The following is a 14,867-nucleotide window of genomic DNA, read 5'->3' as shown; positions in this document are numbered from 1 at the left end:
AGATTAGGACAGACAGCATAAATATTTTTCTCTCAGCCACGTCTCAAAAATGTGCATTAGTTTGTGTTCTAAATATAGATCCACCTATTATAAAGCTCTGAACATATTCCAGAAAAGTTTTCCAAATCATGGCAATACACAAAACCCTGAGTATATGTATTATGACAATATATACATATGTACACAATATATATGTATTATCAACCAAGGAGCCAAACCTATCAACAACAAACTCAAAATAGTCCCTAGTCTTCAAACTTTGTGAGGCAAACTAATAAAATATTGTTTCTAAAGGTTCCTGTTAAGATGTTCTTTGGGGGGTTACTTCTGTTGTTGTTTGTTCCCATCATGATTTGAAACAGAAGTATACTGCAGGAGATGTAAACTGCACTTAATAAAGCTCCTAATTATTACCCTATCTTTAGAACCCACATGGCTATGTAGGTTAGGTCTCAAAACTGGATGAGCTAGACCTAAGCAACATCCCCATACTTACTTCCTATCTTGTGAAAACATTCCAAATAAATAAACATCTGCCTTCAATATATCTTCTTTGAAAACTCAGTTCACTGACCTTTTGATAAAATTGCTCCCCAGAATCTCCTGACAATCATGATTTAAATACATAAGTTAAGGGCTTGGTTAATGCCTGGCCCCAAGAGCCAAGATAAAGATTATAGGCCAACCTGTAGGTAAAATAAAGGGCCAAGCCACAGAATCAGACAACTTTAAAACTAAAAGGAACCACAGACACCAATTACTCCAGATTCCACTTTTAAGCTGAAACCTAGAGATTATGAGTTAAAACTACTTGCCCAGAGTTAGACAACCAATCTGTGGCAAAGCCAGAATGAAACCAGGTTCTCCATGCCCAATTATATACTCTAAGTTTCTAGTTGTGTCCTCTAGACTAGGTTCCCAATTTGTAGATTTCCCTAAAACATGTTAGACTACACTCATCAAAGTCTCTTTAAATTGTGAGAACCTAGATGATCCAAGACAATGAAGGTTTTGAACACACAGACAAGAAACAAGAAAAACAAAACTAGTGTATTCTCCAAATTGTTTTTCTACATTCTATTATTTTTATTTCAAAGTTTTTACTTCAAAGTTTTCAAACATACACGCTGTTCATACAATAAGCAACTTAAAACTAGCTAAGGACATAGCCAAGAGTCATCCAATAGTTCTGAAATATTTACATCAAACTAAAGACAACAAAATAGTATCCAGGATGCGCTGCCTCAAAGGAAGGAAAGTAGCAACACTAAACAATAAATAAAAACAACTTCTGTTTAATTGAGAAAACAAAAAAAGTTACAATGCAGTGGAAAGTCTGCATTAGGTCACAGAAATGCAAGGCATGGTATGTATGTGTGTGTGTGATGTCTGATATGATGTCTTGAAATCAACTGAACTATGCAGAAAGAAAACTTCTAAGTCGTGGTCACTCTTGAATAACAAACATATATCCTGTTCACAAGGACGAAAGAAAAAAACATAATGTAAACTTGCTCTCTGTCTCTCTCTCTCTCACACACACACACAATATACAATATATATTTCACAAATCAACCCCTAGGAATGAACTACAAAACAACATACGTTTATAGACGTTTATGTCCTTACAAACGAAGAACGATAGTTAACACCAGGTCCAGAGAACCCAGATAGTTTTGGATACTGAAATACTAAATTATCATATAAACGTATTCTTAGAGTAGCATGGCCCTATTTCTAACATCACACAAAAAAACAGTATGCCAAACAAGTGCGTAAGGAGAGGAAGATGATAGAATGAGAAAACGTTGTAACTACAATATACTCTAATTCATATGCACTTTCAGATTCTCATCAACCTTTGTTATAAATGACCAGCTAAGTGGGATTAGCAGGCAGACCGAAAATAGGGCACCAAAGTTTGTAATATAATTTGCTGAGAACAAACTGGGAGACCTTGCATCGTCTTCCACTCCTTTGCTTTAAGTCTTCCGGTAAGTAGAGTAACATCAAGAAACAACCAGCAAAATACAGAGTGGTACAGAAATAAATCCTTAAGACCTAGTTATAAGAAGAATTGCTCGATTTTTATGATTAAAAGGGCCACTAGTGATGATTTAATCCAATCCGCTCACTTTACAGATGAGGAATCACAAGCCAAAAATGTGACTCGATCTGCCGCAAATCACACAGCCATTTAGTGGTAGAACTGAGGCAAGAACTTGGATCTCTGGACTCCTAGTTCTATGATCTTTCTAACAGTGATGGACATGAAGTCTTGAAATCAACTGAACTATACAGAAAGAAACCTTCTAAGTCTTGGTCACTCTTGAACAGTAAGCATATACTCTGTTCAGAAAGATGAAAGAAAAAAACATAAGGTACTTGATCACTAAAGGCTTAGATGCACACGACTGCACGATAACATCTTAACATTGTGTTTGATCCCAGGTGCTTCAAATTTGCCATCTTATACTCAGCCACATTACTAATGTCTTTTGTAGTCACGTGAGCTAGGCGATAAACATCTTGCCGTTTCAATATTTTGGAAAGCCACAGCTCAGTCCTGAATGCCAGGCTATAAATCCTTAAGCTATGAGTTTTCAAAACCAGCATGGTTTTAGTGCTGCCACAAGGCTCACACTAATAGAATCTCATCATTCAGTTTTAATTAAAGAGGTGGTTACCAGGAATGCAGAAAGGGAAAGTTTTAGTGTGTTCATCACTTTTAACCTGCTGAGTGGCAACCCAGTCACTTTACAACGAGATTCAGAAACAATAGTGTAATCTGAAACAATCCACACCCGTTGGAATAAGTGGTTGCTTTTAGAGAGTGAGGTTCAGGCAGAGGTTATAGATTAGTCTGCTCCCATCAAATACATAGTTTGGATTTTTTTTCATTCATTAGCTTATTCTCTGCTTTTTCATAATATCTTGGCTTCCAGTCTTGCCTCATTCAACAAGAAAAAGAGACGAAAACCCATTCACTTGGTTTCAAGGAGTTTTCCATCATACCTTCTTGAAGACTGATTGCCTGGCAGTTCCGCTGGAGTAATCGCCTAAGCATTACCTTGGATAGGCCAACTCCCGCATTAAACTTACTGCAGGTGTCTGAAAAGGTCCAAAGACCATACTGAGTCACATCCCTGCCCAAGTGAGTCTGAAGAAACTTGTCAGAAATGCACCCCCAGAACAAAAGGGATGTGGAAAACTGACCTAGCACGGATGATGACTGGGAATGAGCCTGAGACTTAGGGAATGAATTTCAGCCCAAGCAAAAATAGGAAACACCAGCCTGTAAGACGGCCTGTGATCCTTACCGTACACCCGGACCCAGCTCTGTTGTTGGCACACGGACTCCAGAAGGATCCGATCCAACATGCCACCGGCCACGGCTCCACTGACTGGGACAACCGCGTCCAGTTCCTCCGGGGGCAGCGGCGAGTCGGACTCCAACGCCGGGAACATCTCCGGCCAGGACAGCGCCTCCGCGGCTCCTCCGGACGACGGAGAGAGCTCCATGGTGCCCCGGGGCGGGGGGGGTGGGGGGACGAGGCGGCGGCTTCGGGGCGGGCGGGCGCGCGGCTCCGCGTCCTGCCTGCGGGAAGGGGAGGAGGAGGAGAGCGCGCCGCGAGGGCAGGGACCCGAGCGGCAGCCGAAGCAGACACCTCTCACCTCCTTCCCGGTTGCCCACTGCCCAAGGCTCGGGCGCTGCAGCCCACCTGCAGCCGGCGGGCGGGACCCAGGCCGGGAGGAGGATCCAGCGTGGCCCCGACCAAGGGTGGGTCCGGGCTCAGGTGTGTGTGGGTCTCTCCCGGGAGAGGACGCAGAAGAACCCGGGAGGGGAGGCTCGCCCTCCCACCTCCTCGGAGCCGCCTTCTTCAGCCCCGCTGGCGTCTCTCGCGGTCAGACCAAGCTCTGGCTGGGGATGGAGCGGGGCCGGGCAGGGCTGGGCTTGGGGGCGTCGCCGCCAGGGGCCGCCCCCTCTGACCGGCTCCAGCCGCCGCCGCCGCCTCAGAAGCTCCGAGTGCCAGTTCCCTCAGCCTGAGGAGGGATGGGGGGCGATGGCTCCGGGTTCTAGCCCGCCTGTCCTCGGCCCCCACTTCTGGAATGAGCCGGCCCGCCCCCTAACTCTCAGGCCACAGCTCCGGCCGCAGCTCTGGCTCCGGCTCCGCGGCGGATCCCACAAGCCCGGCAGCCGCGGCGGTGGCGGTGGCAGTGGCGGCGGCAGGCGGCATCCCAGGGTGATAGGCTGAAGCAATCGAGCGCCGAGAGCCCGGCCGCGTGTGCACTCGAGTAACGAAGCGGGGGAGGGACTGCGCCAAAGGCAGGAAAAGTCGGACACCGAATTATTCATCCGGCCTGTCCCGCCTACTTTCCAAATACCCTCCCGGGGAGAGCAGGGTATTGAGCGGTCCGGGTCTCTGCAAAGTAAAGACCGTTTGAGAAGGCGGGGAGGTAAAGGGATGCGGGAAATTTAAACAGAAAAGAAAGGAGCTTCCCTTCCTTCTCACACCTTTCCTATTTATTTGTTTCTTTCTTTCTTTATGGGCCAACGTTTCTTTCTTATTGGACGAAGAGATGGAAGAAGCTGCTTTATCTTACAGTCACCCAAGGGGGACCGCCGCCTTCCTTCCCAGAGTGGAGTGGCAGTGGGTCCGGGATTCTGGGATATGCACAGGGTCTGCACCCTGCGCCCTGTCCGCGCTGAAGCTGGACTTGTCATTGGTTTACAACAGCATGGTGAAGAAGTGTGGTGTGGATGGATGGACGGGCCTCGCAGGCACATGAAATGCTCAAAAGCCCAGTATTAACCAAACATGTTTCTCCGTTTTGTCTTTGATCTTTGTGCAGTGTGTTGGCTTTTTTCCTTTAATGATGTCACTTGTATTTTATTTTTGGTTTATTTGTAGACTGTCCCTGTCCTTGGCCGTGGCTTTACTTTTATGTCCAAGGCGAGATTCACCAGTTTAGGTTTAAGAAATTTCTGACAAGTTAACAATAATTTCAAACTTGAACAATAATAACTTAAACCGTGCCTTGCACATAGTAGATCTCCAACAGTGTTTCTTGTATGTGGCTACCTAATGTGGAACGAGATTTTTCGTAACGCTATTTTTAATACTTTTTGGGAGGTTCTTTAGTCCCCCCCCCCCCCTACTTTGCACAAAGAGACTGATCTACAAGGGGTCCTGTTAATTTTCTGGTTTTGTGATGTCCTGGCATATTTTGTGAGTTTCTTCGAACTCTTATTTAGAGTAATAGTATTTCAAAGCAAGAAATGTTTTAGAGATAACCTCATTCTGCCTCTTGTTTAACAGGTGAGGAAACTGAGGAAAAACCAGCTTACCTGGCAAATCAACCACAAGTACAGATAGTTCCACAATGACTTGATGGATATTACTTCAACTTTGTTCCCTCAAGAACCTTTTGTGATTAAGCTTGTTGATCTGTGGCTTGATGGTTTACTGGAATGGTCATTTTTAATATCTAGGACCCTGCTTCCTTGCTTACTTGACTGGCTGCATAGTCAGTCTTCCGTGTGTAAACAATAGTGTGTGCTTTAGTGGATAAGAGATGTTGAAGTCAGGAGATTGCCGAGCTCAGCACTGAGCAGACCTAGAGCATTTGTATTTATACTAAATTAATGCCATGGTAACATAAGTTAGAGAGCAAGTGAAAATGGCATCAAATGTACAAAGTTGAGTATCTCTTTACTAGTCAATGTATAAGGAATTTATTTACCCAAGCAATTATCTTAAAAACAGCATTACAAGTGGTATGCGAAACGTTTCCAGGATTTATTTCCACATTTGCTCTTTCCGTGGCATCATCCATTCCTGAGCTCAAGAAAAGGCCTCTGCCAACCCGCAGTAATCCTGCTTTTTTAACTGTAAGTTCTGGGATACGTGTGCAGAACATGCAGGTTTGTTACACAGGTAGACATGTGCCATGGTGGTTTGCTGCACCCATCAACCCATCATCTAGGTTTTAAGCCCTGCATTCGTTAGGTATTTGTCCTGATGCTCTTCCTCCACTTTCCCCCATCCCCCGACAGGACCCAGTATGTGATATTACCCTTCCTGTGTCCATGTGTTCTCATTGTTCAACTCCCACTTATGAGTGAGAACAGGCAGAGTTTGGTTTTCTGTCGTGTTACTTTGCTGAGAATGATGGCTTCCAGCTTCATCCACGTCCCCGCAAAGGACATGAACTCATTCCTTTTTATGGCTGCGTAGTATTCCATGGTGTATATGTGCCACATTTTCTTTATCCAGTCTATCATCAGTGGGCATTTGGGTTGGTTCCAAGTCTTTGCTATTGTAAATAGCGCTGCAATAAACAGATGTTTGCATGTGTCTTTATAGTAGAATGATTTATAATCCTTTGGGTATATACCCAGTAATGGGATTGCTGAGTCAAATGGTATCTCTGGTTCTAGATCCTTGAGGAATTGCCACACTGTCTTCCACAATGGTTGAACTAATTTACACTCCCACCAACAGTGTAAAAGCGTTCCTATTTCTCCATAGCCTTGGCAGAATCTGTTGTTTCCTGACTTTTTAATAATCACCATTCTCACTGGCGTGAGATGGTATCTCATTGTGGTTTTGATTTGCATTTCTCTAATGACCAATGATGATGAGCTTTTTTTCATGTTTATTGGCTGCATAAATGTCTTCTTTTGAGAAGTGTCTGTTCATATCCTTTGCCCACTTTTTGATGTTTTTTTTTTTTTCTTGTAAATGTAAGTTCCTTGTAGATTCTGGATATTGGCCCTTTGTCAGATGGGTAGATTGCAAAAACTTTCTCCCATTCTGTAGGTTGCCTGTTCGCTCTGATGATAATTTCTTTTGCTATGCAGAAGCTCTTTGGTTTAATTAGATCCCATTTGTCAATTTTGGCTTTTGTTGCAATTGATTTTGGTGTTTTAGTCATGAAGTCTTTGCCTATGCCTATGTCCTGAATGGTATTGCCTAGATTTTCTTCTAGGGTTTTTATGGTTTGGGGTTTTACATTTAAGTCTTTAATCTATCATGAATAATCTTACTTTTTAAATCCAAACCCTCCAGATACTGGTCCCTGCTTCACCTCTCTATCCTGACCCTAGACTAGCAGCAGGTTATTATCTAATTGCCTAAGTAGTAGTATGTCTGAAATTTATCTAATGTTCATAACTTAAAAATAGAATACTTTCACAGGCCAGGCACAGTGGCTGACACCTATAATCCTAGTGCTTTTGGAGGCTGAGGCAGGAGGACCACTTGAGCCCCAAGAGTTTGTGACCAGCTTGGACAACATAGTGAGACCCTCATCTCTACAAAAAAATAGAAAAAAAATTAGCTGGGCCTGGTGGAAAACACCTGTAGTCCCAGCTACTCAGGAAGCTGAGGCAGGAGAATCACTTGAGGCCAGGAGTTTGAGACTCCCATGAACCATAAGGGCACCACTACACTCCAGCTGGGGCAACAGCATGAGACCCTGTCTCAAAAAAAAAGAAAAAGAAAAGAAAGAAAGAAAATCCTTTCACAACCTGAACAATAATTATGTGAGATAAGTAGAACCAGTATTTTAAAATCACCATTTAGAAAATTTAAAAAAAAAAATTAAGCATAGAATTTTATTAAGCAACCTACCTAAACATGGCTACTTAGGAGATTGAGATTAAAACTCAACTCTCCTAATTTTTAATTTCATTAATGGATCTGGATTCCTGAAGAGTTTTCTTTGGTGTTCTGACATTTGTGGAACCACAAATAATATTTCATGGTTTTTGCAAATTATCATTTAAGAAAAATATTGAAGAAAATATCCCAAAAAATAAGAAAGAAAAAACAAAAAAGTTGTAAACCAATTTGCATTGCTGGGAGGCAGTTAATCCTGCTTGAACTTACACCAGTGATATCTCCCCGGAGCCAACTCAGATTTTAATGTGAATATAAATCCTTGGCTGATGAAGTCTTAGTTAACACTGTAGTTTACAAACAGCCCTTTATGTGTGAACAAGAAAGCTAAAGTCTCACTCCCCTGCCTGCCTTCTCCCCTCCTTTTTCCTCCAGGTTCTATAGCTTTGAACACTAAGCTCCCAGAGGTGATCTACATATTTACTATCATTGGAATTCATAACATCAAGAATCAAACCTAAGTCCCCGGATAAGTGGGAACTCAAAATTGGGTAACTATTGAGGGGAAGAAGTAATAGGTTTCCTCTATCTAAAAAACAAATGCTGGCACAAATCTGAGGTTTCTAAAAGACAGAACGAGGCCTTTGGTTCTGAATACACATTGCCAGTAATAAAGAGAAATATACACTACCAATAGTCAATATAAGGGGAGATGAGGGTTTGGAATCTTGGCTGTCATAAAACAGGACCAGGTGTGGGTCCGGTTTTCTTCTTCATTCACTTGTTAGTGCGCGCGCGCGCACACACACACACACACACACACACACACACACACATACACACAGACACACACACACACACACACACACACACACACACATACACACAGACACACACACACACACACACACACACACACACACACAAGGTTCCCTCTTCACTAATGCTGTTAAGTATTTTCTTTCCTTCTAAGGCAGGGTCTTGCTCTGTCGCCCAGGCTGGAGTGCAGTAGCGTGATCTTGGCTCACTGCAACTTCCACCTCCCAGGCTCAAGTAATTCTCCGACCTCAACCTCCCAAGTAGCTGGGACTACAGGTGTGTGCCACCATGCCTGGCTAATTTTGCATTTTTTGTAGAGATGGGGTTGCCCCATGTTGCCCAGGCTGGTCTCGAACTCCTGGGCTCAAGTGATCCACCTGCCTTGACTTCCCAAAATGCTGGGATTACAGGAGTGAGCCACCGAGCCCGGCCAGCTATTTTCTTAGAGCCATTCCCTTCTAGACTATGTAGGCACCACCTCTAAGCAGCTAATCCCCAAAACAGTAATGCAATTTTTAAACTGTGATTAGCCAGCTCCTCCCTTTCAATATCCCCTCTCCCTTTAGACACAGTGATGCAACACTCTCCTGATTATATTCTATAACACTGACTACGCCCAGTCTATCATAAGGAAGAATTCAGACATTTCCCAAGATTCTGCCATCTGTCTTCCTCTCACCTCACTCCCTAATTCCCTGGAGATCTACCCACTTCTGTGATTTCAGCTGTCACTTGGATAGTGTTGACTTTGAGAAACTCATCTTCAGCTTTATCCACAGTACGAGGGTCCTATCAGGAGTTTGTAAATGTTGAACACCTCAACCAAGATATGCTTCCTGGACTTCCAACTCGATGCGTGGAAAGTGACATCTTCATGATCTCCTTATCCCTTGCCCAAACACCCTTGCCTTCTTGAATTGGTTTTTTATGCTAGTAAAACTAGTGGGTTCTGCCTCAAACTTGCTTATACATGGAGTTACCTTTGAGTCCTCTCCTCCATCCTAGCTTGCATAAATCCAACCTGTGCTTTGCATTCGTATTGACCTAGTTAGCTTTCACCAGGATTATCGCATTAGCTTGTTAGCTGTCCTCCTTCCCCTGCCACCTTTCCATCTCCAATACTTTCTACTTTCTGTTGTAGGTGAATTATTCTACAGCACAGTTCAGACCAAATCACATCCAAGCTCAAAAAAAACCAGCTCCTTATTGCCTACTAAGTAAAATATATGCTTTACAGAGCTTAAAAGGGCCTTCCAAATGTAGTCCCAAACCAATGTTGCTGCCTCGCTCATTGCATGTGCTCAGCGAACCCAATAGGCTCTCTGTTCTACAAATACATCCAACACTTTCCTTGCCCCTTGCCTCTGCTTGATTGTTTCTTCCACCTGGAATGGGAGTTTCTAGGGTCCCCATCAAATACCACTGTCCTCCTCCATCAAGTCATTCCCTATTCTCCAAGCTGGCAATTAGCCTCCTCTGAGTTCCTGTAGCATTTGTTTCTGTCTTCTGGAACCAATCACAGTATATATTATGGAATAGTCCTTTGTATCACTCTTTTTTTTTTTTTTTTTTTTTTTTTGAGATGAAGTCTCGCTGTCTTGCCCAGGCTGAAGTGCAGTGGCACGATCTCGGCTCACTACAAGCTCTGCCTCCCGGGTTCACGCCATTCTCCTGCCTCAGCCTCCTGAGTAGCTGGGACTACAGGTGCCCGCCACCATGCCCAGCTAATTTTTTTTATTTTTTTATTTTTTTGTATTTTTAGTAGAGACAGGGTTTCACTGTGTTAGCCAGGATGATCTCGATCTCCTGACCTCGTGATCTGCCCTCCTCGGCCTCCCAAAGTGCTGGGATTACAGGAGTGAGCCACCGCGCCCGGCCTGTATAACTCTTACTATCTGCTATTAGGCTATAGGCACCTTGAGGACAGAAACCTTGTTTCTGCCCCACAATGTCTTTCATAAATTAACCCCTCAATGGAACCAGAAGCCAAGAAACAAGAAATTATACTAAGGGTTTTTTCATAGATGTTTGGGGCTGCAAAAGATACTAAAATACCCGTTTAGTAAGTCTAATCACGCAACTCTCATTTTCTCTCCTGCCCCTGTCCATTTTAAAAAGAAACGTTCCTAGGCCCAGGAAAATGACATGATTGTGCTCACAAAACTAATGACAGAGGAAGGATTAGAATTCAGATCTCCTGAATCTCAATTCATTAGCCCCATCAAAAGATTCATTCCTTTCCATCCTTTTCTGTCCTTTAAATGGATATTTTTCTTGTTAATAAAGGTTTTCTCAGTAAAGTAATTTTATTCTTTTATATATTATTTAAGCTTAAAGCATTTGTGCCATATTCCTGGCCCCACATATAACTTTAGCAAAATTATACTTATTTTTTTTTAAACCAAAGGACCAAACAGAGACATCAGAGAAACATCTGGTCTGATTCATCAGGGTAGCAGCAACATTGCTATTTATACACGAGCACAGCCCTATCTTTGTAGCTCTCAGCTGTTCCTCATTGCTCAGTATGTTCCCCTTTTCAACCTTGTCTGTCCCTCATCACGATAGCATCCTGCATCCTGAGTCTTAAGCAGAATCTAATGCAATCATAGAGACTATATTTCCTACTCCCTAGAAGGGGTCTGTCTTGAAAAGGAAATATTTTTCTACTTTCTCAGTCTCTTTATTGAGGCGTATAGGACAACAAGCCTCAAGTGGTTGGGTGGCTGCCATTCATTCCACAGCATTCTGGGTAGAAAGAAATTGGATAGAAACCAAAGCTGTGGCATAAGTCAAATTTGGAAGCAGGTCAGGTAGAAAGGAAGTGAGTATTCTAAATGGGGAAACTGAGGTTAATGAGGAGAATTTAAGGAGCACTGATTCTCCTCATAGCAATTAGAAACTCCATGATCTTAGGGAGTCATCAGGACCGAAGGAAGGCTTAGGAATCTTCTTGGGTTTTGTGAGTACCCTTTTATATCTGGCCCATGTCCTCTAAGAGAAGGCCACTGTTTGTACTAACCAATGACAATATTGTTTGGAAAAGCAGTGGAACAGTCCAGAGACAAACAGATATCTACCAGTCACTTCTGGGAAAAACTCCTCCAAAATCATGACCTCACTTCAGCATTCAATTACAGGCATGCAAAAAAAGTAAAAATACTCAGATGGAATCACAATGGCCCCTGACATCAGGGCCTAATTAAAACCTTAGAGGTCCTAAGCACTGAAAATAATAAGGTGCCTCAACCCACCTAAAAATTTCTTTTGCAAAGTGTTAGGAAGAGCAACAAAGTTCTGTTTTATTTTTTCAGTGATAACCACTACAGAATTTACTTCAGAAATGGCAGATACCAAACTCTTAAAAGTTTTGTATGTATCTTAGTGTATTCCTACTTTTCCAGTGCCCTAAACGCCATATCTGTTGAGTAATCCAGCTCTTCTTGGAATATCCCAAGCCAACCATCTATTAATAAACACTGTCTATGAAGAGTGTAATCTTTAGCAAATTAATGTCTGTGTTTTTCTATTAACTATAGAGACACCAAGTTAGGTAACCTTAGCCAAAGAAAATGATCACTTCCTTAGCTTTGTTATTCTAATGAGTCCTCAAAAATGTGATTAAAAATCAGAACCAAATGATTCTAAAGAAGAGATTTAAAAAAATTATTCCACTGTCCTCCTATTACTCTGAGAGAAATATTAATTGGTCAATATGTGGAGGCTACACAACCATTTTCATTTTTCTCTCATATCTTAAAGATGTCAAGACATTGGTTATAATAGCTAGAGCCTATTTAAGACTTGTGAATAAAGACAAAAATACCCAAAATATATCTTTTGTAAGCTGTCATCTAAATATGGATGAAGAATCTCTTCCCAGTGTTGATCATAATTAATCATTAGTATTGAGAAATAAGAAACCTGGAAGATTTTGTTTTTTTGGTCATTTTTCCGTTAGTTTATAACAGGAAATTATTAGCAGGATAACCAGGGAGGAGCTGGAAGGTTAGAAGCAAGTAGTCAGAAGGTGGGATATCAGAATCTGAGATTGCTAAGGTGTAATGTCTGAGTGATGACAAGATACAAAATGTGGTCCTGAGAGGTGGATGACTAGAGTAGATTGGAGGAGAAGGTCAGAAGGGTTAAGAAGATACGAAAACTAGAAAGCTAAGTTAGTGGAACAGTTGTTAACACCAACTCCTAGGATGGTACTAGGAGGTAAGATAAAGATAAAAACTATTAGGGAGTTAAGTTGCCAAATTTTTGGAGAATGAAGGGAACCAACCAGGAGGGTGGTTAGTGACAAAAAAGAAGAAAGGGTAGAGGGAACCCTTAAGAAAAGAATGAGCATTTACATGAGATTTAAAGAGTGGTGGTCTGGAAGTAAGTAGCAATGGACCGTCAGCCAAATGCTAACCCCTGCATCCCAACTCCCTCTACAGCACAACAGAACAAAGCGTGTGGGAGAATGAACAGCCTCAACTAGAGGATGTTGCAAGGTAAATCCTAGCCTTGAAGTGGGTCCCTCAATTCAAGACAAGTGAAGAGTACATTTCCAAGAAAAAATATTCAGAATGTAGAATATCTTATTTATAATGGGATAATCGTTCCAGATGGCTCAGTGCAAGGTTAATTAAGGGTTTTGTAGTGATAGCCACAAGAGGTGAGAAAGAGGGGTTTCATAGTGATAGGCAGATGTGAGAAAGTACTGAACCATTCATTAAGGGGATGAAGGCAACAGAGAGCACAGGTGACTAGAAACATTGCCCATTCAATCAATGACTGGGGATTAGGGGAATGAAGGAAAGATGGGCTTCAAATATTATAGTTTGGCTCATGGTGAAGCCTGTCACAAAGTTTTTGGAAAGGCCACAAGGACCTTGTTCTTATCCAGGCTCTCTCTCTGTGTCTGGAGCTGAAGCAATGAGCCTAGTGAAGACAGGGCTCTCTCAAGGTTTGTGGCTCAACAGAGGAGTTGTTTTTTCCATTTCATGAGAATTGTACTGTGTAGATACCTTCATTTTATTCCAGTCGATCAGCCTTTCCTAGACCCTCTTAGTTCCATGCTCTGCCTGAGACTAATGATTGATCATCTAAAATACACCAGTCCTGGGCCAGGAGTGGTGGCTCACGCCTGTAATCCCAGGACTTTGGGAGACTGAGGCCGTTGGATCACTTGAGTTTCAGGAGTTCAAGACCAGCCTGGCCAACATGGCGAAACCCCATCTCTACTAAAAATACAAAAATTAGCCAGGCGCGGTGGCACATGCCTGTAATCCCAGCTATTTGGGAGACTGAGGCATGAGAACCGCTTGAGCCTGGGAGGTGGAGGTTGCAGTGAGCTAAGATTGTACCAAGACATTCTGGCCTGGGTGACAGAGCAAGACCTTTTCTCAAAATAAAATAAAATTGAATAAAATTTAAAAAAAATAAAATACACTAGTACCTTTGTTCCCTTGCACCCTGCCCACTGCATCAACTCTGTATCAGTCTCACAGTCTGTTTTTCCTGCTCCTCCTTTGTTTTAGTCTGTTCTCACACTGCTATAAAGATACTACCTGAGACTGGGTAATTTATAAAGAGAAGAGGTTTAATTGACTTACAGTTCCACATGGCTAGGGAGGCCTCAGGAAGTGTACAATCATGGCGAAAGGTGAAGGGGAAGCAAGGCACGTCTTACATGATGATAGAAGAGGGAGAGAGAGAGAGTGCAGAGGAAACTACCACTTTTAAACCATCAGATCCTGTGGGAACTCCCTCACTATCACAAGAACAGCACGGGGGAAACCGCTACAGTGATTCAGTCACCTCCTACCATGTCCCTCCCTCAACAAGTGGGGATTACAATTTGAGTTTAGATTTGGGTGGGGACACAGAGCCAAACCATATCATCCTTCTCAAACAGTGGAGGCCTAGAGAAAATCCCATAACCTGGAGTCTTCTGCTGCTACAGATTCAAGCTCAACTGGGCCCTCAAAGATTCCACCAACCCCTTAATTTGTCTTTGATCAGTTCCCTCTCCCATTCTGCTCAGTGAATAGACCTAACCTTTGTCTTCCCTCCTCAAGACCTTGTCAACTCCCAACTCTCATTCTCAACAAATGTTTCCACCTCCTATTTCAAGGAGAAAAATTGGGGCACTAAGTAAGGTCTCCTTCAACATCTCCATCCCTCCAGTCTTTTCTTTCAGGCCCAGGGGATGAGAGGTCCCTCCTCTTTTTCAAAGGCCAGACACTCCCACCTCTTTTAGGGCTTAAGCAATTATTTTCTCTTTTTTCCTTCAGCCACAACCTCAACACTGACTCCTTTCGATTCATGTGTTCATCTCTCCCATCTAATCAAAAAGTTGGCTGGGCGTGGTGACTCATGCCTGTAATCCCAGCACTTTGGGAGGCCGAGGTGGGTGGATCACTTGAGGTC

At 42.8% G+C, this 14,867-nt stretch overlaps 1 protein-coding gene across 4 annotated transcripts in view; it reads right to left on the bottom strand.

Annotated features, from left to right (window-relative positions):
- The window catches only part of RASAL2 (RAS protein activator like 2), a 389,304-nt gene extending 385,384 nt beyond the window's left edge, over positions 1–3,920 (bottom strand). For all 4 annotated transcript variants that reach the window (XM_005540081.5, XM_005540082.5, XM_074022720.1 and 1 more), the window contains exon 1: positions 3,321–3,920. In XM_005540081.5, coding sequence (XP_005540138.1) covers positions 3,321–3,522 — 202 coding nt within the window. In that variant the 5' untranslated portion in view covers positions 3,523–3,920. The remainder of the gene's footprint in view (positions 1–3,320) is intronic.
- Between the last annotated feature and the right edge of the window lie 10,947 nt (positions 3,921–14,867).

The sequence above is a fragment of the Macaca fascicularis genome, chromosome 1, assembly GCF_037993035.2.
Source record: "Macaca fascicularis isolate 582-1 chromosome 1, T2T-MFA8v1.1".
Taxonomy (NCBI): domain Eukaryota; kingdom Metazoa; phylum Chordata; class Mammalia; order Primates; family Cercopithecidae; genus Macaca; species Macaca fascicularis.
The sequence above is the reverse complement of the archived record's forward strand: the minus strand, read 5'-3'. Positions and strand labels throughout refer to the sequence as shown.